This window comes from Triplophysa dalaica, chromosome 22 (assembly GCF_015846415.1).
Source record: "Triplophysa dalaica isolate WHDGS20190420 chromosome 22, ASM1584641v1, whole genome shotgun sequence".
NCBI classification, from domain to species: domain Eukaryota; kingdom Metazoa; phylum Chordata; class Actinopteri; order Cypriniformes; family Nemacheilidae; genus Triplophysa; species Triplophysa dalaica.
The window spans coordinates 17166102-17189197 of NC_079563.1; the positions used below are offsets into that span (position 1 = coordinate 17166102).

At 37.6% G+C, this 23096-nt stretch overlaps 3 protein-coding genes and 1 long non-coding RNA gene across 8 annotated transcripts in view; 3 read left to right on the forward strand and 1 right to left on the reverse strand.

The window, feature by feature from the left end:
- The first annotated feature begins 1244 nt into the window (after positions 1 to 1244).
- On the forward strand, positions 1245 to 4414 carry elovl7b (ELOVL fatty acid elongase 7b). Of its 2 annotated transcripts, none has more exons than XM_056736744.1 (8): positions 1245 to 1318; positions 1758 to 1843; positions 1923 to 2113; positions 2213 to 2293; positions 2382 to 2438; positions 2525 to 2630; positions 3261 to 3397; positions 3487 to 4414. In XM_056736744.1, exons 2-8 carry the CDS (start codon positions 1780 to 1782, stop codon positions 3715 to 3717), a joined length of 867 nt encoding a protein of 288 aa, XP_056592722.1. In that variant the 5' UTR covers positions 1245 to 1318; positions 1758 to 1779; the 3' UTR covers positions 3718 to 4414. The 2 variants fall into 2 exon arrangements, with proteins under 2 accessions (XP_056592722.1, XP_056592720.1); XM_056736742.1 differs by having other exon boundaries at positions 1247 to 1318; positions 1917 to 2113.
- Positions 4415 to 4546: 132 nt separating this feature from the next.
- depdc1b (DEP domain containing 1B) lies at positions 4547 to 10375 on the forward strand. Its single transcript, XM_056736741.1, has 11 exons — positions 4547 to 4731; positions 6392 to 6657; positions 6754 to 6895; positions 6972 to 7099; positions 7187 to 7317; positions 7418 to 7465; positions 8398 to 8538; positions 8703 to 8869; positions 8984 to 9160; positions 9423 to 9608; positions 9919 to 10375. Exons 1-11 carry the CDS (start codon positions 4684 to 4686, stop codon positions 10081 to 10083), a joined length of 1599 nt encoding a protein of 532 aa, XP_056592719.1. The 5' UTR covers positions 4547 to 4683; the 3' UTR covers positions 10084 to 10375.
- LOC130411834 (uncharacterized) overlaps positions 9965 to 23096 on the reverse strand; it is a 34330-nt gene continuing 21198 nt past the window's right edge. Inside the window, exons 3-4 of the long non-coding RNA XR_008905115.1 lie at positions 10369 to 10452; positions 9965 to 10078 (exon numbers count right to left, since the gene is read on the reverse strand). This is a non-coding gene — a long non-coding RNA (uncharacterized LOC130411834). The remainder of the gene's footprint in view (positions 10079 to 10368; positions 10453 to 23096) is intronic.
- LOC130411830 (cAMP-specific 3',5'-cyclic phosphodiesterase 4D-like) overlaps positions 13492 to 23096 on the forward strand; it is a 131847-nt gene continuing 122242 nt past the window's right edge. For 2 of the 4 annotated variants that reach the window (XR_008905114.1, XM_056736731.1), the window contains exon 1: positions 17442 to 17623. The gene's annotated coding sequence lies outside the window, so the exon portion shown is untranslated. Of the gene's footprint in view, positions 13515 to 17441; positions 17624 to 23096 lie in introns of those variants that run through there. The other 2 variants (XM_056736732.1, XM_056736734.1) reach the window with 2 other exon arrangements.

The following is a 23096-nucleotide window of genomic DNA, read 5'->3' on the forward strand; positions in this document are numbered from 1 at the left end:
GAACCCAAATAAGAATCAAAATTTGGAAACTTGGAAACAGGAGGTCTGTATCATCACTTCTTGTTTCTGTCTCGGTCCATCCTTTTTCCACTCGTAGCTTAGTTTTATTATTCACACCCTGTGATGTATAGCTCTGCTATTGTGCCAGTATGAATTTGAAAGCAACAGAACCCATCCGTTCATTCAGACCTCTAATTGTCAGCGGTGATGCCTTGACCAGCCCTGAAACTGAAACCTGCACAGTGGAAGTCAACAACGCTTCTCTTTCAATGTACAGTTCAATTCAATTCCCAAAGCTAAAGGTTTTATTTTGCATACGGTAGAAACTAAAGAGCCAATTTTGTACTGGATTTTTCAACTCAGCTTTCCTGTAGCTCAGTGTTAAGAGCATTGTGTTAACAACGCAAGGTTGTGGGTTTGATCCCAGGGGATTGCAAATACCTATGTAAAATGTATAGGATAAAGCAATGTAAGTCGCTTTGGATAAAAGCGTCTGCCAAATGCCTAAATATAAACTCATAGTTGGGTCAAATATGGACCAACCATTGGGTATGAATTAACCAACAAAATCTCCATATTTGAGCCAAGCGTGAGTTGAAACAAATCAGCATATTTATGAGTTCTTTATGAGATAACTTAAAAAATAATGATTTTTATTTTGTTATCATGTTTTTTTGTGTTTTATTGTACTAGTTAGCTGTATTCTTTAATCAAAAGCAGTTTGATTGATATGATTGAACAATTCTCTCTTCATATATATAAATATATAATATATATTAGCAGTGACTTCTAAATACAGTTTCTATATATTTAGTTTTTGCTAAAATATAAAAACTATATTAAACTTCATTATTCTCTTCAATTCCATCATAAAAACCAGCACCCAGTACAACAAAACCTAACACGATGGCCACGTGACACATCCAAAAATGTTTAAAAAAGATGACGTTGTCTTCAAACGTTTCAAATGTAGCGTTTAAGTAGCGAAATATCTTCATTCAGTCTTCACATCATCCATGTCGTGTCGATAGATTTCACTATTTACACGATAATATGTCACACACGCAACTGGTGTCGTTCCGCTCATATTTTCAATCTCATCTCCATAGCAACGTCAAAGGTCGAACGCTTGAAATGAAAGTTTCGCCTGGGTTCCGGAAGTTTCGCCGGGCGGAACATCCAAATATGAATAAATGTGGGCGGGGTCAACGGATACAGGCGTATAAGTGCTGCACGTCAAATGAGTAATGTAGTTCATACGAGGCTGAGCACGCAGTTATCGGAGGAGACCGGGAGCGGACGAAACCAGTCTGGAAAGGTTTGTGTTTCTCATTTTAAGAGGATTGGACTTCACGAGTATTTAAAAAGTGACTTTATTTAAAGTGGAGCTCGCTGGATGACAACAACAAGTGGTAGTTTGGAAAGGTTCCCTACATTTAGGAGACCATAACATTGGAATTGATGAAGTTTCCCATCTGTCCAGTTGCATTTTTGGGAGTGGTTGCATTGAGTAAATGGGCTTGTCTGTTTTGGGAGTGGTGTCAAATCTGGAAAAGTGTTTCCACACATAATAAAATCTTACTTCACAGGAGAATTTCAGGATTGTTTCTTGACACCTCTATGAATTTAGGATTGCTGTTTTTTTAATTGGACGGATAGGAAAGGAGAGATGGGAGTCATGTGAGTGTCGTGTGTTGGTTTTAAAAGGAACTTAAGTTTCTTGAAGTCAAGAAGTTGTGTTTTTGTTTTATTTTAAGAAGAGAAGCCAAACCCGCAGACATGGCATTCAACACGCTGACATCGAGAGCGGTTCTGCTGTATGATGAGTGGATCAGAGAAGCAGGTGAGTTTGCGTCACAGTCATTCTTGATATTTGATTTATATTTGTGTTGACTGGAAAATAAGACTTGCCTCAGTTGCAGATCCACGGACTGAGGACTGGCTCCTAATGTCTTCGCCGTTCCCTCAAACCATCATCATTGCTGCCTACATCTACTTTGTGACATCACTAGGGCCTCGGCTCATGGAAAACCGCAAGCCCTTTGACCTCAAGCGGCCCATGATCATCTACAACTTCGCCATTGTGGCCTTTTCGCTGTACATGATTTATGAGGTAAACGTTTGCTGGAACTACATCACGTCTATCATCTTCCTTGTGTTTAGGATGTTTTGTTTTGTCACCCGTGTCTCTAAAATGTCTTTCGTCTTGCAGTTTCTTATGTCTGGCTGGGGAAACGGATACACCTATGGGTGTGACATCGTGGATTACTCTCGTTCTCCTCAGGCTCTCAGGGTATGTGAATGGAGCACATTCTTCTGCCGTTTGTTTCTGATGACGTGTAGCTCATCTGGCCTGTCTTGTTCTGTTTTGTTTTTTTTAGATGGCGTGGACCTGCTGGCTGTACTATTTCTCAAAGTTCATTGAGATGTTGGACACTGTAAGTTGCCTTTTATCTTCGCTTTAAAACATTCGCTTTGTAATAGGCTGTCAGTGCTAAACTGCGTTTGTCCTTTATCGTTTTAGATTTTCTTTGTTTTGAGGAAAAAGAACAGCCAAGTGTCTTTCCTGCATGTCTACCATCACTCCATCATGCCCTTCACCTGGTGGTTTGGAGTCAGATTTGCTCCAGGTAAAGTATTGCTCAACTTCACCAAAAATGTAACTTCTTATTCCCTCTTGTCATTCAAAACCGGTTTTGATATTGAAAAACATGTGCAACCCTGGATCACAAAACTAGTCTTCAGTAGCCAGGACATTTTTTTGTAAAAGACACAAATACATTGTATAGGTCAAAATGATCGATTTTTCTTTCACGCCAAAAATCATTATGAATCATACAGATTATGTTCCATGAAGATATTTTTTAAATTTCCTACCCTAAATATAAAAAAAACTTCATTTTTGTGAGTGGACGGCCTGCCACAGTGCCCCTTATTAACAACTTCAAAGGCAATTTTCTCAAAATTTAGATTTTTTGGCACTCTCAGATTCCAGAGTTTTAAACGGCTGTATCTCCGCCATATATTGACCTATCATAACAAACCATACATTAAAAGAAAGCTTACTTTAAAAATCTCAATTTCAGAAAATTTACCCGTAAGACTGGTTTTGTCATCCAGGGTCACATATGTCGGGCCAAAAAGTTTCCCCGTTTCCAGTATCTACATCTTGACTGGCCTTTAGGTTTTGAGGGAGAGACCCCTTCTGGAGAAAAAGTTGACTTTGTCATTTGGGTGAAATGCTTCTTTTTGTCCTTTAGGTGGTCTGGGAACTTTCCACGCCCTTCTGAACTGCATTGTGCATGTCATCATGTACACCTACTATGCTCTCTCCGCGATGGGACCCGCCTACCAGAAGTACCTGTGGTGGAAAAAGTACATGACCACCATCCAGCTGGTACGTGCACTTTTTTTCTTTTCTTGCATTGTTGTTTTTGTTTGAAAAACTAAAAACTGTTTCTAACTTGACCTCGCCTTTGATCTCAGGTTCAGTTTACGCTGGTGACAGCTCACATCGGCCAGTTCTTCTTCATGAAAGATTGTCCTTACCAGTTTCCAGTGTTCCTCTACGTTATCGGTCTGTACGGGCTGATCTTTCTGATCCTGTTTCTCCACTTCTACTATCATGCCTACACCAAAGGCAAAAGGCTTCCCAAAGTGCACCAGAACGGGACCTGCCAACAGAACGGAAATTACCTTCACAAAAAATCGAAGTAATCGAAGTGAACCTCGAACCAATTTGTGTGAATATTCCTTTTTATTTCAGAGTATGTTTGAGGTTCCACTCCCCTGTTTTATGTTAAAACTATGGTGGAATGCCACCTTCATCACTTTATTTCATACGTTCAAACTTGCACACTGGTGTTTTCACTGCTGTCGTTGTTTTCACTTAAGTCTATGAAATGAGTATGAGGTGGATGTGTTTTTGTTTTGTCCCCCACTTCACCTGTAAATATTTGCATTCTCTGCTTTGGAATATGATTGACCTGCTGGTTGATTCAGACATGAGGTTATGAAAGCTATGGCGACTTGACGTTTGTTGCTAAAAGGGTTTTTGATGTGTTTTTAGTTTTAGCTAAGTGATCCTGAGGCCTTTTTACATTGGAACAATTTTGACTGATTCACCTTGAGCTTGAACCTGTACGTTTATACCACGCAGAAGTGATGTCATCTGAAGTTATTTTTGTGAACAGTTAATGCTGTCTAACTGCATATGACTATTTATTTGATGTTTCTTAATGTGATTCTTTTAAAAAAAAAATCTGTATGGTTTATATTCGCTGTTATGCTTTTATTCAAGACTGATTTGAGCAAATGAACAGCTGGACTTTGATGCCGGGATTATTCTTTTTAAACCTTTGTGAAAAAGAAATGAGTTGTTTTATAAAGAAACTAAATGCATTATTTTCCAATATCTCTCTGGTTTTCTTGTTTCTTTTCCTTAATTCCTGTCTTAACTACAACTCCCAAAATGCACCAGCGGTGGCACCGGAGTAGGATATTCCCTTATTTGGTGTAGCATCGCATCACGTGGTTTATTTCGTGTGCCAATCACATTGTTGGCAAAAGCGTGTCGGTTTTCAAAAGTGCTGGAACTGGCTTGGAGATGTTTGTATAGAGAAAAACGATTAAATGGTTTTATTTTATGACCTTTGGTTTTTATAAGAGTTTTAATGTCGACAAATGGACGGTACAATGATCGGACCGGGACCTTATAGGGCCACAAAGTTGGTAAGAAACTTTTAACCGATTTTTTTCGTTGTTGTGTATCTAACGTTTAACGTGAGTTGATCGACCATGATCCATTTTGGCGTCTTTTAAGTTCTTTAAAATAAAAGCTACAGAATATTCAATAATTTTTACAAAACTTTGGCTGTAAAAAAAGACTCCGATCACAAATGAATCATAGTTTCGGTACAGTGATCATAGTTCAGCTTCTAGTAAAACTGAGGTACACATGGTATTGGTAAAAAAACAAGACTTTTATTATATCATATGTACATTGTTGTTATGCATTTAATTGAAGAAAGGTTCTGATTCGTGGCAGAGTTGTAAAAACTCTCCTGGACTTAAAGTTAAAATTTTAAATGATAAAACATGAAAGCTAAAATTGTGCATACAACAGCTATCCTACATCTAGAAAACTCACTATTTGTTACACCACATTTTTTACTGTTATTGTTATCAATAAATATAAATACAACTGTGGTATATTTTTACCACTATGATATATTAAAGCCTTTGGTTACCAATGAGATTTTTAAAGGAACAAATACATAAATGTTTCACATTATTTTATCAACTTAATGTGTATGCTTACTTATTTCTATTTATAGACAAAAAATAATATATATTAATTTCATTAGAAAACCAAATTCATCATTTAGTAAGTATAAAGTGTAATTATAAGTAAGTATAAGTATAATTTTTATGTATACTTGAACTGAAAAATTAAGACTTGGCAGCCAATAAGAGGTCAGAATAGATTAACACCATACTGTTTAAAAAGAAACTGCTTGATAAAAATGACAAGAGACATTTCTGAAAATTTTACACAAAGACTACCCTGAAACTCAATATAATAGAATACACTGCTCAAAAAAATGAAGGGAACATTTGATCATCCTTGCAGAACACCAAGTCAGTTAACCTTCAGTAATATCAATCAACCCGGTAAGGAAGCATAAGTGATTGTGAACCATTTTTACTTGTTTTGGTGCAAATGAAAATGACAACAGCGAAGGAGGTTTGGGGAGGACGGTCCTCAAGGAGTCTCACAGAGAGTATCGCCATGAAATCCTCATATGATCTATTGTCAGATCTTATGCTGGTGGTGGACAGAGCCCTCCTGGTGCATGATAATGCCCAACCTCATGTGGCCAGAATATGTAGGCAGTTTGTGGATGATCCTAAAATGGATGAAAGGCATTGTTCCCCAGGCCTAAATCCATCTGGGATCACATGTATCCGAAGCCATAAAGTAGCACCACAGACTGTCCAGGAGCTCACTTATGCTTTGATCCAGGTCTGGGAGGAGATCCCAGGAGACAACAATATGCAAAGCATAGAATTGATGAGTTTTAGCTTGACTATTTTGTGCATTGAAATAATAATACAGTGTGATTTAGGTGTTCCCTTCGTTTTTTTGATCAGTGTTAAATATCCTTTATTTTAGGTTTACATAACACCAGAGTTACATTTGTGTTATTCCATAGTTTTGATGAGTTTACTTATTCTACTATGTGTAAAAAATAGAGAATAAGTATATGACCCTAAACTTTTGATCAGGAATACGTATAAATTGGTGTAGGGTTTTTGTTCTAATGTAAATGAAATTTCGCCTTAATAAAAAAACACCCACTGAAATAAAAGGTCTTACCTTTTTCCTTAGTGGAATGAAACCATCCGACTTTTCCGCGAAGGGATGCCGGTCAGACGTCACTGGGCTCATTTCAGGAGTTATGATCGGAGTTTCACAGGAGCTGAGGGTGTTGACTTCCTCCACCAGCTGCTCAGACAAAACCAGAACTTTGGACCAGAGGTGACGCGCTACCAAACGCTGCAGTTACTCCGAAAGTTCCTTAAAAATCATGTCATTGAGGATGTCAAAGGACGTTTCGGGAAAGAGGATTTTGATGACAATGGACGTCTATATAGGTGCCGTTAAAGATATTGAAGTTGTCTTAGGAATGAATTCTGTACATACAAAGTGTGCCATCATGTGATTCTCAATAAACTCTTCCAACATTCCAGGTTTCCTCCCCAGTCTCCTCTGAAACCTCTTCCTGTCCGTCCACCTGTAAGAGATCACCGCTCAGTTCCCAGAATTCCACGCTGGGATGACTTTGAGGAAATTCCAGTGCCTGAAAACATACCCATGAAACCTATTTCTCTGGTAAAGAACGTTTAACTATACAAACTGTTATCATTGTGTTAATTTGTACTGTACTATACTGTATTTATGATCTCAGAATTCAGAGTCGTGGAATAAGCGTCACAGCATCGCCATCGGTGAAGTGCATGAATGCAGATTAATCACGAGAAGAGAAATAAACCCCAAACATGTGGACCAGATATGGAAGTCAATGACACTAACACAGTAAGCATGAAGAACATGAGTGTCAAACACACAAGGTCTAATGTTTTTTTTGCTTGTTTCAATCATTTATGAATGTTCTTGTGTCAGATTACAGAATGTTTTGGGTCTTCAGTCTTTGGACGGGGTACTAGATGCCAAACTCTTGAGTCCAAAGCACATCGTGCACAATGTGTTCAGTGTTAACAAGCAGGGGATTGTTGTCCTGAAGAATAAAGCAGGTGGGCATGTTTGTGTTGCACTTCATATACTGTAAATATCTTCTCATTAAAATGTGAAAATCAGCTAGCTGTCTGACTAACGTCTGTTTCTTGTCCTTAGATGATGTACCGCACTGGGTTTTATCTGCGATGAAATGTCTGGCAAACTGTGAGTGACCCAGAATGATTCCCTTCAGCTCTCTCAAACATTACAGCCTTAAAGGGACAGTTCACCCAAAAATAAAAATTCAGTCATCATTTATTCACCCTCAAGATGTTTCAAACCTATACCAATTTTTTTGTTTTGTTAAATACAAAGAAATATATATATAAGAATGTTAGCAATTTTCAGTTCTGTGACATCATCCACTACCATAGTAGGGAAAAAAATGTATATTTTTTTGTTCTGTTGAATACAAAGTGAGATATAACACAAACAGTTGTGGGGCACCTTCAACTACCATTTCATTATTCTCCCTATGGCAGTCAATGATGTCACAGAATTAAAAAATTGCTAACATTCTTCCAAATATCTTTCTCTGTGTTCATCAGAATAATTTATACAGGTATGACATGACATGAGGGTGAGCAAATGAAGACAGACATGAAAACATGAAACATTTTATTGGATTGATAATCATTTGTATAAGCATGGTTTAACAATAAATGCCATGGTTAAACTATGGTTACTGTAGTAAAGCCATGGTACATTTCTGTAATGGGAGTGACTTCATCACAGTTGGTATCAGCAATGAGATTAATGTTTACATGTGTAAATATTAGATTAAGAAATACAATCCAAAATTTATTATTCTGAAGCTGTCAATCAGTGCTGTTTAGCCACGCCCACACGTGTAAACAGTCTGGCAGCTAATTTTTTATTTTTATTTTATTGTATTTCATGTCTTATTGAAAAGATTTGTAAATTTCTCTAATGTTTACATTCAGTTTTTGCCACAAATCTGATTATATATATTTAAGGTTTTAGGATGCATTAATAGTGAATTCTTTTGATGTTGAGTCACACCTGTAAATGGGTTTCAGACTTCAAATCCAGAACTATCCATGTTATAACAATTTTTTTTATTATGTATATCACAGGGCCCAATGGGAATGACATCAGGCAGCCCATGTATCCAGGGTTCGAGAGAGACGTTTTTAAGACGGTGTCTGAACATTTCCAGAGACTGAAAGAGCCACTGTTGACTTTCCATCTGTATGAAATCTTTGTCAGTATTTTGGGTAAGTGACGGACACATTATATACCATTCATATACATGAACGTGTGATGATTCAGCTCTGAGGCGAATGTCCTCCCAGTGTTTGTGAATGCTATTTTTCCCCAGCACACATCATGCAGTGTTTTATTCTGGAATGCGTGTATGATGCGTGTCAATCTCTCCCAGGTCTCTTGCAGGAGCAACAGGTCGCGGTTGAAGCTCTGCAGGTTTGCTGCCTCCTGCTGCCTCCGGCCAACCGTCGTAAACTGCAGCTGTTAATGCGACTGATGGCTAAAGTCTGCGCTAACCCAACACTCCCCCCTCTGAACAACACTATTGGAGCACGTACCCTGGTAAACCTCTCACCTCATCTGCTTCCACTGCTTCACACAAAGCCCAGTATTTGACGGTTATTTGATGATCCCAAACCATCACAATCACAACTATACTGATTTATCTGTACGCAGATGGTCCAAACCTTCTCGCGGTGCATTCTGGGCTCGGCGGATGAGGTGGACTTGGACGAGCTGTTGTCCACCAAACTGGTGACATTTATGATAGATAACCACGACAGTGTGCTTCAGGTGCCATCCAACCTGAAAAGATCTGTTGAGGAACACCTGTCCCACCTCAGACGGACTCAGGTCAGAAAAATCTATTTCTTCCACATGAAACCGCATTCAAAGTGTATTATAAGTAAATATATGCAATGGATTCGATTTATTATTGTATTATTTATGGTTAAATCAGCAAACATGATAATTGTTTATTGTTGTTCATTTTATGTTCTGTTTTTATTCCACATGAAGAATGTTTTAAAGAATCTTATATGAAATTGCAAAACGTGAAATGGGTTTCTGGTCACCTCACGTCCTGATCTTCTCACACGCTTTGTTTTTTTTGAAGATCAAGTATGCCGGTGCGGACACGTCCATGATGTCTCCAGCACAGTCGTTCTGTAGACAGATCAGTAGAGAGCAGTTTGAGCAGCAGAGAGTGTCTGGTTCTCAAGGGGCCATCGTAGAACTTCTGGAGAACATCATACAAGACAAGAACATGTCCATTAAAGATAAAAAGAAAAAACTTAAACAGGTTTGAGAAGAACGCTTAGGTCTGTCTCTTGTGAATACGTGTTTTTCTGTATCCTTGGTGTGTTATTATTAGTTACACATGCATGTATTACACACTAAAAATTTAAGTGCCGGAACATGCAACATTCAACCATGCACGGTATGTGGAAAATACAGCGTTTTTGCCCCTTAAATCATGTATACTCATTGAGTTACATCTAAAACAAACAATAATATTCGTTTTTGCTGTGTCATATCACCCCTTTGAACAGTATCACTGAACAAAACTCTTTCTCTCTGGAGATCTTCAACAGACTTTTCCCCTTTTTTAGTTTCAGAGATCTCATCCTGATATTTACCGGAGACGCTTTCCCACAGCAGAAAGTGAGGCGTCTGTTTTCCCCGACAGGCCGCAGAAAGTCAAACCCCAGCTGATGTTCCTCACGTTGAAGAAACCCTTCCAACCCTTTCAGAGGAGCTGGAGCTTTCGTGCTTGAATTTTTTTTTGTGGTTAGTACGTCAGTAGCCACGCGAAGTATTATCAAGGAAAGTTGTTACAACATGTATAAAAGACTTCATCTCATGACAGATTACTGGACTGAAGTGTTGGTTAAATAAAGTTTAATGCTGTGCATTGAAATCTTTTGGGAATTTGCCAAAAATAAAAAAGATATATTTTATAACAGCTGAGCACAAAAAGGCGTCAGTAGTGTCTATTGCTAAAGCCGATGTTTAGCATTTCCAATTTGTTTTTTATGAAGCTGTAATTAGTCTTGTTTTACCTTCAAGTATGTTCTGTTCTGTCAGCTGGAGGTGTTGTGTATTAGCTGTCATGTTCTTGTAAATCACTGATAGTCCATTGATCTCTGTGGATCAGAGGATATTAATGCTGGTCAACATGTATCATTTTAAAACTCTCGTTTTATACTCATTTTATAATAAGTTCATGGGTTCTGTGTGTATGTAACAACTACTGATACCACTACAAGCTGTACATTTCTTTTTTTATATACTTCAGTGTAAAAATATGTTGAAGTCAGGTAGAAACAACTAGATGGTCCTCGAGTCCATGTTTCTGTTGTTAGTATGTTTTGCTGTCTTTTGTGTATTTTATTGGTTTTTAAAGTGTCTGTCATGTTTGTCACACATCACATAGCACTAAATGAAACATATTTCCTACTACTATTGTGTACTATTTATTAGGTTTTTACATTTGGTAGTGTATCGTGATCTTTACATGTGTTTCAAAAATAATGGTTCACTGATTTCAGACATTTTGGATGAAATTAAATGGATGAATGAATCGTATAAACTGTTTAAAGTCAAATACTGTATGCTTGGAAATGGATCTTATGATCAACCGCTGGAGTTACTGTTACTGATTTGAACATTTTCACTGTGATCATCACAAATATGCAACTGCTAAAATAAATGTATTATAATTGTGTTTCTATTGGATTTATCATTTCTTTACTTAAGTAGTTAATATCGTAAATGGAGGACAAAAAACTTCTACACTGAAAAACCTTATCGTTGATATTTCAGATCCACTTAGACCTTCCATCAAGATAAATTTAAATGACTAAATCTCAATATTTCTCTCAATGTTTGGTTATTGTTATAATGAATTATAAGAATTAATATTTTATTGGGTAGAAACTGTAAGTGTGTAGGGGGGTCATTAAAATATAGTGGTGAACAATATTTTTATTTAATATTATAAAAGTTTAAGCGAAATAAACTGTTGTGGCACTTCTGTCCCTTGAGAAGATGCAGTTCGTTATTCCTCCACTAGATGTCAGTAGTTCATTAATAATTATTATTATTATTCTCTTTTAGAGAAATGCTGATGCCACCCAATACCTTATACAAAATAACATACAAACCTTGTTTGATGACGCAAAGAGGAACATACTTTCTGCTGCTTATCATGCAGAGTCTCTTTTTACAATACATCACATTAGTCATGGAAATCATCCAAAAACAGGGGTGGAAAATACCCCTGATACATAATTTGCACATGTTTTTGTAAATATGAACAAAAATAGAGTAATCAAAAAGACAATGCATCCTAAACCCATTCATTTGTAATTATGTCTAAATGGGTATGCAATTGTTCTCCAGCAACAAATAAATCAAATGAGAACGGAAGTAATTATGCACATAATTATCCATGCAATTTCACATAAGTTGTTTTTTTCCTTCATAAGCCGCTCGCCTGACATACGCAGAACACACGCATGCAGAGAACACTGTGATGTGTCAGAGTAAAGACAGACCTTGATCTCCCCAAAGCTTCTGCAGATATATCCCAGGAGGCCATGGGCTCTCCTGATTTATTCCAGGTGATAACATGCTGGTTTCTGCATTAATTACATTACTTTAAACAGCCCGTTCAAAGGCACCGAATCAGGAATCACCCACAAAGTTGAGGACAGGGAATTTGTGAAGGTCACTTTCCTTTCTAGCTGATGATCAATATCTGGTGCCGCCAGGCTCCATCCAGGTAGAGCTCAAATGGAGACAGAAAAGAGACACTGGTTCAAGAGGAGTTTAAATATAGCAAAGCAGAAAGTTCTGCAGGTTTACAAGTTGGGAATGACACGAGAAGGTGTACATAATGACAGAATTTTCATTTTAGGGCCGAACTATTCCTTTAAATATGGTATGAATCCTGTGTGACTGAAACACTGTATGTATAATGATGACATTTAAAGTAATTGAATCAGTGAGCTTTTTGATCAATATTTGAACCAAACTGGCTTTTTGCCATCTATTCATCACACTGATTTCAATGATTCTGTCTGACAAACAAAAGCTGCTCTGTGCTGTACAACAATCAATGTTGTCTGCAGGCAAAGTAGTCAGTAGATCACTATTAATATATATTCCCTCTGAAAGAGTAAGCGGTGCAACATTGGTTTTGACTAAATGTTTCTATTGCATAGATATTTGCAATAACATCACGGAAAGCAAATTCAAACATACAATAACCACCAAAAATATTATTCTAGAATAATTTCTACTCCAATTTAGATTTTAATTGATTAGAGTAACAAATATATAAAGAAAACAGATTATTTTGATACCAGAACTGTCATTTGGACTTTTGTGCAGTCCATATAAATGTCACATATTTTTAGAAACTAAATAGTTTGATGATCTATAAAGTGTAAAAACATTAATTCAAGTTATTTTTTTATTAACAACGTCCTTAGAAAATATCCATGAAAATAAGCTGCAAAACAGGCCACCATTTAAAAAATATTCTTGGTTGTAATTCTTGTTCTTTCCTGTAGCTAAGTGGTAAGAGCATTGCGTTGACAACGCAAGGTTGTGGGTTTCGATCCCAGGGGATTGCAAATACATATGTAAAATGTATAGGATAAAGCAATGTAAGTCGCTTTGGATAAAAGCGTCTGCCAAATGCCTAAATGTAAATGTCAGAGCCAATGATCATTACAGTTTTCAATCAACAAACATTTTAAAACAGTTCAAACATAAAAACGGAAGTCCTTCTTCCTCAAGGGGGCGAGCACGCCCATTAAACGCGACTGCGGTTGCTATCTCTCTGGTTGTAAATAACATCTGACATCACGATATTTAGAACGTTTAAAAGGGTTAAATAGCTCAACATTAATAAAGTAAAACATGAAAAGTATTTTTACTATTCCCATCCTACCCGATCAATTAAACGGCGTATTCATCATAACCCGATCGGCCTACGTGGCGCCGGATAGCCACGCCCACATTAAGCCACGCCCATGCTCCGTGTGCGCGGGAGTTTCAGAGCAGGTTGTTGTTTTAACCTGCGACACTGATTTTAGTGACACTTATTAAATAATGATGCGATTAAAATCCAAGTCGGACTCGACAGTAAACCTGCATCCCATAATTAAACGCGGTTACTTATTTCACATGCGATGAGGTAAATCACAAACGTTTCCCAGGACAGGTTGTGGTTGTTTTAGGTCTTTTTAGTGCTATTATTGTTTTCGTTGGTACTCAAATTATTATTCTTACTCTAACTGGTAAATTAAACAAAGACTGACGTCATTATTACGCTGATATTTTGCTAAATTGCACGTGGTACTTGCAGCCGGAATTAAGCCATCGGAAATATTCTAACAAGTGAATGTCGATGATTGACAGCTTATACTTTAACCTAAGTGTGTTGCATGCTTGAACATAATTCGTTTTAAGGACATGTATTTGAACTGATTGTTGTTTTTGTCATGCTGTCAGTTCATTCATAATTGTTGTCAGCGATAGAGACATTGTGAAGGAGAACGTACACAGGAGCATGTTATGTATGTTAATACACAGTCACGTGTGTATGAAGTATGACAGACAGTCATTCCCTATGAAATGTTGTAATGTTGTTTGCATATTTGAAATGAGGTGCTGTGAGGGCATGATGGCAACTTCTGACCTTTTTTGTTTGACAATTTGCTTCACTTATTTAACACATAATGTAGAAGGTGAAATTGATTTCCAAGCAGAAAGCTTTTCTGAAGAATAGTGTCATTTTCCCCCTTATATTTAGTCCAGTGCTGTGTGACAGGCGTCGCAGTTGATACATTTTAGGGTCAATGTTATTATTATGCTCATGTGTCAGGATTACTCCAGTTATATAAGATGCAAATTCTTGACTATAACTTAAATGGTGTACATGTTGTCAGTGTCTATCTTAAAAATTATTTTCACAATTTTGTTTGCTCAAAATGAAATGTCAAGTACTTACTCTTGTAGTGTTTTATTTGCTCCCATATTCTTTTTTTTTTTTTACATAACATGATTTATCCAGCAAAGATGTGCTTTTTATGAGAGTAAGCTTAATTCGAGTATGATATTGGGCCTACATTTGATATCCCAATTTAAAATATTGGTTACAACTTTGTTTAAGGGCACATTGATGTCTCATTAGACCGCACGTACCTTCAGAGGCTTTTATATGAACAAGATCAGTGTTTGGAGTAATTGCTCTTGACATTATTTTTGCCTGTCATGGAGCCAGTTGGCTCTTAGAAAATGCTTTTCCATCCGTATTCAATGTGTATTTATTCAGATATACTTAAGAGTCGGTGAGAGAATAACAGCATTGATGTTAGACGGCACATAATGCATTTTATCAGGACCTTCCCATCGCTTTGTGAGCTACAGGCACGTAAAAACAACACCCACTGGCGCTCGAAGCCCGTCACCTTGTTTTCTTTGGGCTAGGCAGGAGTGGCCCAAAACAAGTTCACGTCGACTCTCGTTGTTTTCCACCAGCTGTTTTTACTGACTTCCTTGTGTCATCTTCCTCATTTTGTGAGATGCGTGTGGTTACAGTAGCTCATCGCGTGGGAGTAGGCAAATGGGATATTATAATATAGTGTTTTGGTTTTTATGTTGAAAAAAAAGTGTTTGGAATGCCTCGCTCACATTATTATGAGATGCAGGCAGTTCTGTTCACGTTCGCTTTAGCTGGGTTGTTCAAACATGCTGGATGCTGTTTTGCACTGTGGTTTGCATTGATCACAATGATAGCGCTGTGAATATTTTATGACGGATCAGTTCCTGCATCCCTTTGTTGGACCATTATTCATTCACATTATACAGTTGAGCGCAGCTGTTCCTTTAAGCCAAGGGAAGACGCTGATGAAAGCTGACAGGCCACACTCATGCTGTTACTAAGTTGGGCCGATCAGCATCAATATAATGAGTATAATGGCAAGATAGCCTCTTATGATGATGATACGTTTGAAGGCATTGAAGTGTTAAATAAGTAAAGCATTACATTTGGTTGATTGTGGTAAATATAAGTAGCCTCCGCTGTGCTAGTTGTCTCGTCTTTTTGACTGCGGGCTACGAGGAACACCAGTCATGCTTAAAGGTCACTGGCAAATGAATATTTGTTATTCTTATAACTTGTGCATGTTAGCCACTTAAAATGAGCCATTTTTGCTTGCTTAAAGTAGTTGACTATAAAATAAACATTTCATGATAATTAATTCACACACATAAACAAATTTCTTGGATTTTGGGGGGAGAATGTTATTCATCGTCTGGTTTTGTGTAGTAGAGCCTTTTGAAGCTGCGATGAAACTGAAAATTGAACCAACAGCCCCCCCATTCAAGTCTATCAAACGGAGAAGAACGATGGAAACCTTTCCTCAAAAGCCTCGGTTAGTTTTCGACTGAAGAAATAAACAACGAACGGCTTGTAAGACATGTAGGTGAGTGAATTATCATGGAATTTTTTTTTTATAGTCAACTACTCCTTTAAGATCCGTGATATGTGAGTGGGCAATAAACATTATAATAAACATTATTCTTTTATCCTAATTATCATTCACATGGGTAGTAGCCTATTTTATTATTTGCATTTGACTTTTTCTTATTTTGCTCATGAAAAACGTGTAATATCTTACTTATTTCTCATGGAATCAGTGAGATCAAATGGAATCTTGCTCCCAAATGTTCTCTGCCATTAGAGTTTCAGAAGAGATCTCAACAGTGACATGGACAACAATATTCCGAATTAACACGATTACGACAATACTCTGATTAAGAATGTACCATCTAAATAGTGCTTTTTGATTAGCTTAATCCGTCTAAACACATAATCGTAGTGCAAACAAATGGAATTAAGATGTGTTGAGTTTTTCTATTTAAGTCACATTATTGAAGTGCAGTAAAGACATGTACACATCTTAATCGCCTTATTACCGGCGTGTAGGACTTTTCGCGGCACTTTATGTCAGGAAACACGCATGGCAGGTCAACCGTTTGACGGCAAACAAAAGAGCATGGCTTCAAAGCTTGTTTTCCGAACAGGAAACGATGATAATGTTACCAATTCTTAAAGAACTTGATATTATGAAGTGCCTTTATGGGTGTAAGAGCGGGAATGGCGTTCTGGAGGGAACATTGGATAGTGTCGCGTGGGGACGTAAGATGCCGTGTAATGACGTATAATCGATCTATGTACTATAACATGTAAAACAGGAACATGAAAGGTATATACTTGAATCCACCTTAATATCGTTTTACTCAGAATAAGGCAAATCATTTGATTACTGCTGTCCATCTAAACGTAGTCAGTGTCTCAAACTAAGCTCAGATTTGTCAAGTCTCCAATCAAAAAAGCAAGATCTCAATATGAACTCATTATTCATCAAATTTAACCAAATCTCGATTATTTGACCTCCACAGTCTACATTCATTTCACACCTCCACACCCTTCATGTGTTTCAACTATTGTCTTCCATTTAGTAATTTTACTAAATTAATTTGAGACATAAACGAGAACTTCATCAAATATCCTGAGTCTGAGATATGAAAGAGCAACCTCACAGCAATAACGGTACTCTGTGTTTTCTGTTCACCATTAGTTTAAAGCTGTTATGGACGTCACCGTAGGTTTAGTAGATCGCTCAGCTGAACCTTGCCCTCGATTTTCCTAACTTTGAATGCGCAAGCATCCATTCAAATACTAGAACCGCTCGACACCGTCATCTCCAGTCAGTGCCCACTTCTGTGACCGACCAAACCATCTCTACCTAACCGTGTGGTGTGACTGTTTTGTCGGAAGCGTTTCAGGAGGATTAAACCTGGCAGAGGTGTGGCACTGTTCTCCTTTACACAAACAATAGAGAGAATGAGTGGCGTTTGGGATTAGAGTTCCTGTCGTAGGTTATGCAGTGTTTGAGCCGCACACGCACACTCTTTCTCCTCCAGCGAGTTAGAGCCAGATCTGCTGGTTTGGACAAGGCTTTGTGGGTGGGGTATAGTTGTTGGGGGGGAGTGTGTGTATGTGACACACCATTGGCTTGTGGTGCACATATGTACAATCTCGTCATTTCAAAGCAGCGTGTATCCACGCGGCGCTCAAACTACGCTCAAAACATTTGTATTTGTCCTGCGGTCTTTACTATTGGAGTAGCAGGCCAGCGCTCTCTCTCTCTCTCTCTCTCTCTCTCTCTCTCTCTCTCTCTCTCTCTATAGCTGTAGATGAAAGCAGTCGTGTTGGTTAGGCTGAGACACAGACAGGTGAGTTTCTTCTTTATACAGTTTCTTTGTCTCGAGAGCACATTGACACCTGAGACGTCAGATTTGAAAGGCTCTTGTTTCTTTGTTGTTTGAGTGATTGGAGTTTAGCGTTTGCTGCTTATATTAATGTCTCAAACTGAAGTATGACGGCCCCTGACTGTATTGCAAAACCCTGCCGAAGTTCTGTACACAAAACTTCATGCAGCATCTTATTCTCATTTAGCGAGGATCCATGTTCTGTGTGTAGAGCTGTTTTACTGATATTCTTTTAATAGATCTTAACAAAATTAAGCTTTTTTCAGATCTGTGTTTTGGTTTCTCTATTAAAGGGACAGTTCACCCAAAAATGCGAAATTCTGTCATTATCGACTCACCATCAAGATTGTTTCAAACCTGTATAAATGTCTTTGTTCTCCTAAACATAAATGAAGATATTTGTAAGAATGTCAGTAACCAAACAAATATCATCTCCCATTGACTCCCATATTATTTATTTCCCCTACTATGGCAGTAAATGGGGATGAGATCTGTCTGTCATTCTTCCCAATATCTTTCTCTGACATTTATACCGGTGTGAAACAAACTGAGGGTGTCAATGATGACAGAGTTTTCATTTTTGGGTGAACTATCCTTTCAAAGCACAAGAACATAGATGATTATTTTTAGACTCACAAATTACTTGCAAATAACTATATGATCACAATTATATGCTTCAACCTGTCATGATCTGTGTAGATGTTTGTGTTTAAGGGTCCCTAAAGGTATTTGTTCTCCTAAACCATGTGAACATTTTATTAGATTAAATATCAAACCAAGTGCCATCTTGTTAAATTTGTTCAAATCACTCGGTTGTCCTAGCAGTTTGTAGTTTGTAAATGTATTGTTTAAATCTATTGTATTATCATTTTAAAGCTTGATTGAATTGTCTGGTTGTGCAGTATCTTACAAATGCAACATATTTTATTTAATACAACGACATTCAAATATTTTTCTTGCATGGCCTAAAGTCCAATGTTGTCCAGTTTCTTGTGATTGGTTGGGTTATAGTCACTTAATATTTTCAAGTCGATTAACTTCTAGTATAAGACTTGTACACACCGGGTCGATAATCTCACGTGCTTTAGGTGTTTAGGTTTTTAGGTGTTTTTTTGTGTCATACCCAAACGATTTCCCTGCCGATGAGCCTAGTGAACTTGCAAATATATTCCCTGACATAGATGGCGCTTATTGAAAAACAGAAATACTTTATACTTCTAACACTCGCTTGTCATACAGAAGAACAATTCATCTTGCTTCCTCTTCAATACTGTGTGCGTGGCAAGACCGTTTTGTGCTTGACACCATCAAGTTGTGTTTTACTGTAAATTCAGGAGCTCCAGGCATGTGAACAAAAGCGCCAATCTCATTGGTCAGCCAGTTTTGAAGGCAGCGCGTTTAAGAGACGTTTTTTTAAAATGACGCTTTTACGTGTGCACACTCACATTGGCACCTTAGCTTTCCTGTCGCTAAGTGGTGAGAGCATTGCGTTAACAACACAAGGTTGTGGGTTCGATCCCAGGGGATTGCAAGTACCTATGTATAGGATAAAGCAATGTAAGTCGCTTTGGATAAAAGCGTCTGCCAAATGCCTTAATGTAAATGTAATTGTGGTTTAGTCACGATTATAGTCCCGCTGTGAACAACCCTTTAATACAGTAGCAATTTCTTAGCAACCACCCAAAATGCTCTAGTGTAGTGACACGTTTGCACAGGTCAGTACGTGTAGTTTTCATCAGAATTGTAAAAAGTCTAGTTTGTCAGCTTTACATGTTACCTAATTTTCCATCTTCTAGATCAACCCCAAAAGATTGCAAAATGCTTATTGTCTGCAGAAGTTCAGGATATTTGCGGAATTCTGAACAGTTATATTCCAGTAATGTGTCACGTGTTTCCTTCAAATGTGACGTTAATATAAAGATTTTTCTTGAAAGACCTGTTTGAGCAAGGTGGTTTTTAACAGTTTTATTTCCCAGAACAACACACCGACATCTTTCAAACGTTTCATTATGATCTGTTTACATTTGTGCATTGTCTGCGTCTCTGGAAAATCTTGCAGGATAAATGTTACGATAATTCAGTTTTAAGGAGAGTGGAGTGAAAAGTTATTGAGAGAGGATTTCAAAGGGCTGTCTGTAAACTTTGTGGACCTAAATAAGGAAATAAATTGATCAGTCTGCCTTTTATTTATTTTTAAGTCTGTCTTATTTTTTGATGTCCTAACTGTTACGTGTTGGAGAGATTTTATTTTATTTTAGGGCAAAGGTGAGGAGTCTCTGTGGAATGGTAACCCAGAGTTGTGATTTTTGTGGCTTTCTCACAACAACGCCCCATTGCGTTGCTTGTAAAAGGCGTTGGCTTCATTTCAGTGTTCATGCGTAAGCGAGAATGCATAAAATGCAAGAATGACAGCAGCCTAACTCTCACAAAACACCGTTAGCAATCAGAATGAATGCTGCTTTGTTTATGGGATGGTTGTGTAGTTTTGTATATAATGACAGCTTGGGTTTTATTGCATGTAGTCGTGCTTCACTGTTATTATGCTACATGTGCATACATGCATGTTAGATATATGTCAACAAACCAGGCTCATTTAAATGCCTCAGGTATGTTGTGTTTTATATTTGTCAAGAGCTATTATCATTTTAAAGCTTTGTGTTGAATGTTTTGCCGTTGCTTATTCTGTCTTTGGTTGCAACCGGTGCATCCCATACATGCAAGACGTGTTGATTACAATCCAGACGCGTACACAAAGCTGTTATTATCCTGTGCCATCTGCAAAACGGAGCTGCATTTATGTGCTGTGAGAATGGAAGTAGAAAGCCTTGCATTTGTTTCTCTAATATTCTTCTGTGTTTTTGTGTACGTACATTTGAAAAAAAATCCTTTTGGGTTTGACAGTCCATAATACAGTCGTCTCTGCCTGAAGTGGTAGAACGGAGAGTTCAAATGTCCGATCAAAGACGATCGGAGCTTTGCATGTTTTTGTCTAATCATTTTCTGAGCATGAACCTCACCGCAAGTTTATTCAGCTTTGAAGCACTTTACATTGCACACATCTGTCTTTATAAACAGACAAAACATTTTTTGGAGCTGTGCCTGTTGCTGCTTCCAGCCTCTTTGTTACTTTCAGATTTACCCGTCATCCATCAGTTGCGACTACAAAGGCTTTTTGCTTGTGTTTTTACAAGGCGTTTAATCTGTTACGACCTCAATCTTCTGTATCAACACACAGTAACAGCAGTTGGATTACAAAGTGTTTGTCTTCGTTCAATCTTGGAATGATCTGCGAAACTCACCGTGGTTATAAATGCACCTTTTCTCTGTGTTTTTTTGCAGAACATATAACAGCGGCCTGTTTATCCTTTAAATTCAGAAAAACTGTTGTCCAACTTTTGAAATTTGGTTTTCAAATGTATCTTTTGACAGTCCACACATACGTTTTATTCACAAGCAATGTTATTTTACTGACTTCATCATTTCTTGTCGATTCGAAGAAAATTAAAGTTCGTATTTCAGCAAAATAATTTTGCCACCGACCTGATTTTCAAGCTGACATCATCTAGGCCCAACAGCCATACTATTGTTTAGTTTTATATTGTTTGTAGTAGTCTTGTTTCATGTATTCAACATTTATATGCATTAATCATATATATTATATATAAATATATATTTATATGCACTAATCAACATAAATTGCAAATAATGACAGATTTAATTTACATTTTTGTATGCTAACTAGTGACGTTCTAGTCTCTCTCTTTTCACCTATTTTTACGATCCAATTCCTGACAGACTAAACCAAAAGATGTATTTTATCTTAAAGCGAATGCTCACCCAGACCTGTCTGAAACGCATCGTGTAACCACACCCCCACAAATCTACATTCAGTACATCATACATGGTATGATATGACTAAGACCGCCCAAATGTATACGCAAGTAAGGTGGGCGTACCTGTCTGTACAATTGCTTGGAACCTGATGTTCCAAATATGCTAAGAGGTGTTACATTTCCGTCACACGCTTGCAGTATTCGACTAATCACTACGCACTGGTTAAGCTTTCCTGTAGCTCAGTGGTAAGAGCATTTCGTTAGGGTTCGATCCCAGGGGATTGCAAATACCTACGTAAAATGTATAGGATAAAGCAATGTAAGTCGCTTTGGATAAAAGCGTCTGCCAAATGCCTAAATGTAAATGTAACTGGCCGATCATATTTGTTTTAGCAATGTCATATGAGCCCTTTAAATAACGCTATTTAGACTTAGACTGCTGATATAATATGTAGTTGATATTCATATTAGAAAGACGTATAGGAGGTTCATTTGCATTGCAAAATTCAAATCAACAGACGTCTTTGGCCATTGCGTGATGTCTTGTAAATGTCAATAATATTGTCTTGTAAATGTAATTGTCAATATTGAAAATGTTAACATACTATACTAATATGTTTGTATACTGTAGGATTGTAAACATAATAAATACTTTATTTGTTGAAGGTTCTATTCTTTCTATTAAGTTCTTTGCATATAGCAGAAGTCAACATTGCCTGGCATAGCTTTCACCTTTTCCAGTTGATAGAGGAAAAAGCCCATTAAACTAACAGTGTGAAAGTGGGCTTGATATCTGTGAGGCTTTGGAGGCGTTGCGGCAAGTAGATGCTGATTAAATGAAAGATTCAGAAATCAAAGTGCAGTTCAGAACTGTCAGACTTCAGCACTTTTGAGGGTTTATTTTGCTCTGCGGGCTGCACCCCGCAGAGACCAACTGTTGCATTTGACGATGAAGCAGACGCAGACGTCTGCGTGAGCACTGAGTGATAGATATTATGTTAGTGCCTGACGCATGTCGAATGTTTTTTTTAGATTTAACAGCTTGAAAATGTCAGAACAGAAGTGAATAGAGAATGTTGAATCGCATTATAAACTAGATTTACATGATGGTGGTTTTTTTATGCAGGGCAGTTGCCATGGCCTCGCTAGGTGGTTTTACAGACCAATCAAAAAATTTGTTTTTTGAATGATAGACTGTGATGTCATCTTGGCAGCTCTTGGCGTTCTCGGTTGCTTTCAAAGCTGATGGTAATTTGTACTGAGACGAGATGCAACGGACATTTGTTTCCATCAATTCTCAGATTTGCCTCACAGCGGCTATTGAGCGATTTTACGCTGTGTTCGTTTTTTCCATGAGATCACATCTTGAATCAGGTTAAAACTGTGCCAGTGGCTAGAATAAGATGATATGATCTAGACTGACTCCTTATAAATCAGTGTCAGTGATTCATGTGCCGTATGAAACAGATTTTGTGGATGGTCAGATTCTGGAGGTTACAGTCAAGAGCTTGCCATTGGTGTTTTAAAATCAGCTTGATAAAAAATGGGGATATTCCGATTCATACGTGAGCATTTGCTAACAACCAAGTTTAGCATTTTAATCT

Bases quoted from the DNA above. Each gene is read 5' to 3' on its own strand.
- elovl7b (XM_056736742.1), top strand. From the start codon at position 1,780: ATGGCATTCAACACGCTGACATCGAGAGCGGTTCTGCTGTATGATGAG. The intron at 1,844-1,916 runs GTGAGTTTGCGT...GACTTGCCTCAG, and splicing joins TGAGTGGATCAGAGAAGCAG to TTGCAGATCCACGGACTGAG. The intron at 3,398-3,486 runs GTACGTGCACTT...CTTTGATCTCAG, and splicing joins ACATGACCACCATCCAGCTG to GTTCAGTTTACGCTGGTGAC.
- depdc1b (XM_056736741.1), top strand. From the start codon at position 4,684: ATGGACGGTACAATGATCGGACCGGGACCTTATAGGGCCACAAAGTTG. The intron at 7,318-7,417 runs GTGGGCATGTTT...TCTTGTCCTTAG, and splicing joins TGTCCTGAAGAATAAAGCAG to ATGATGTACCGCACTGGGTT. The intron at 7,466-8,397 runs GTGAGTGACCCA...TGTATATCACAG, and splicing joins GATGAAATGTCTGGCAAACT to GGCCCAATGGGAATGACATC.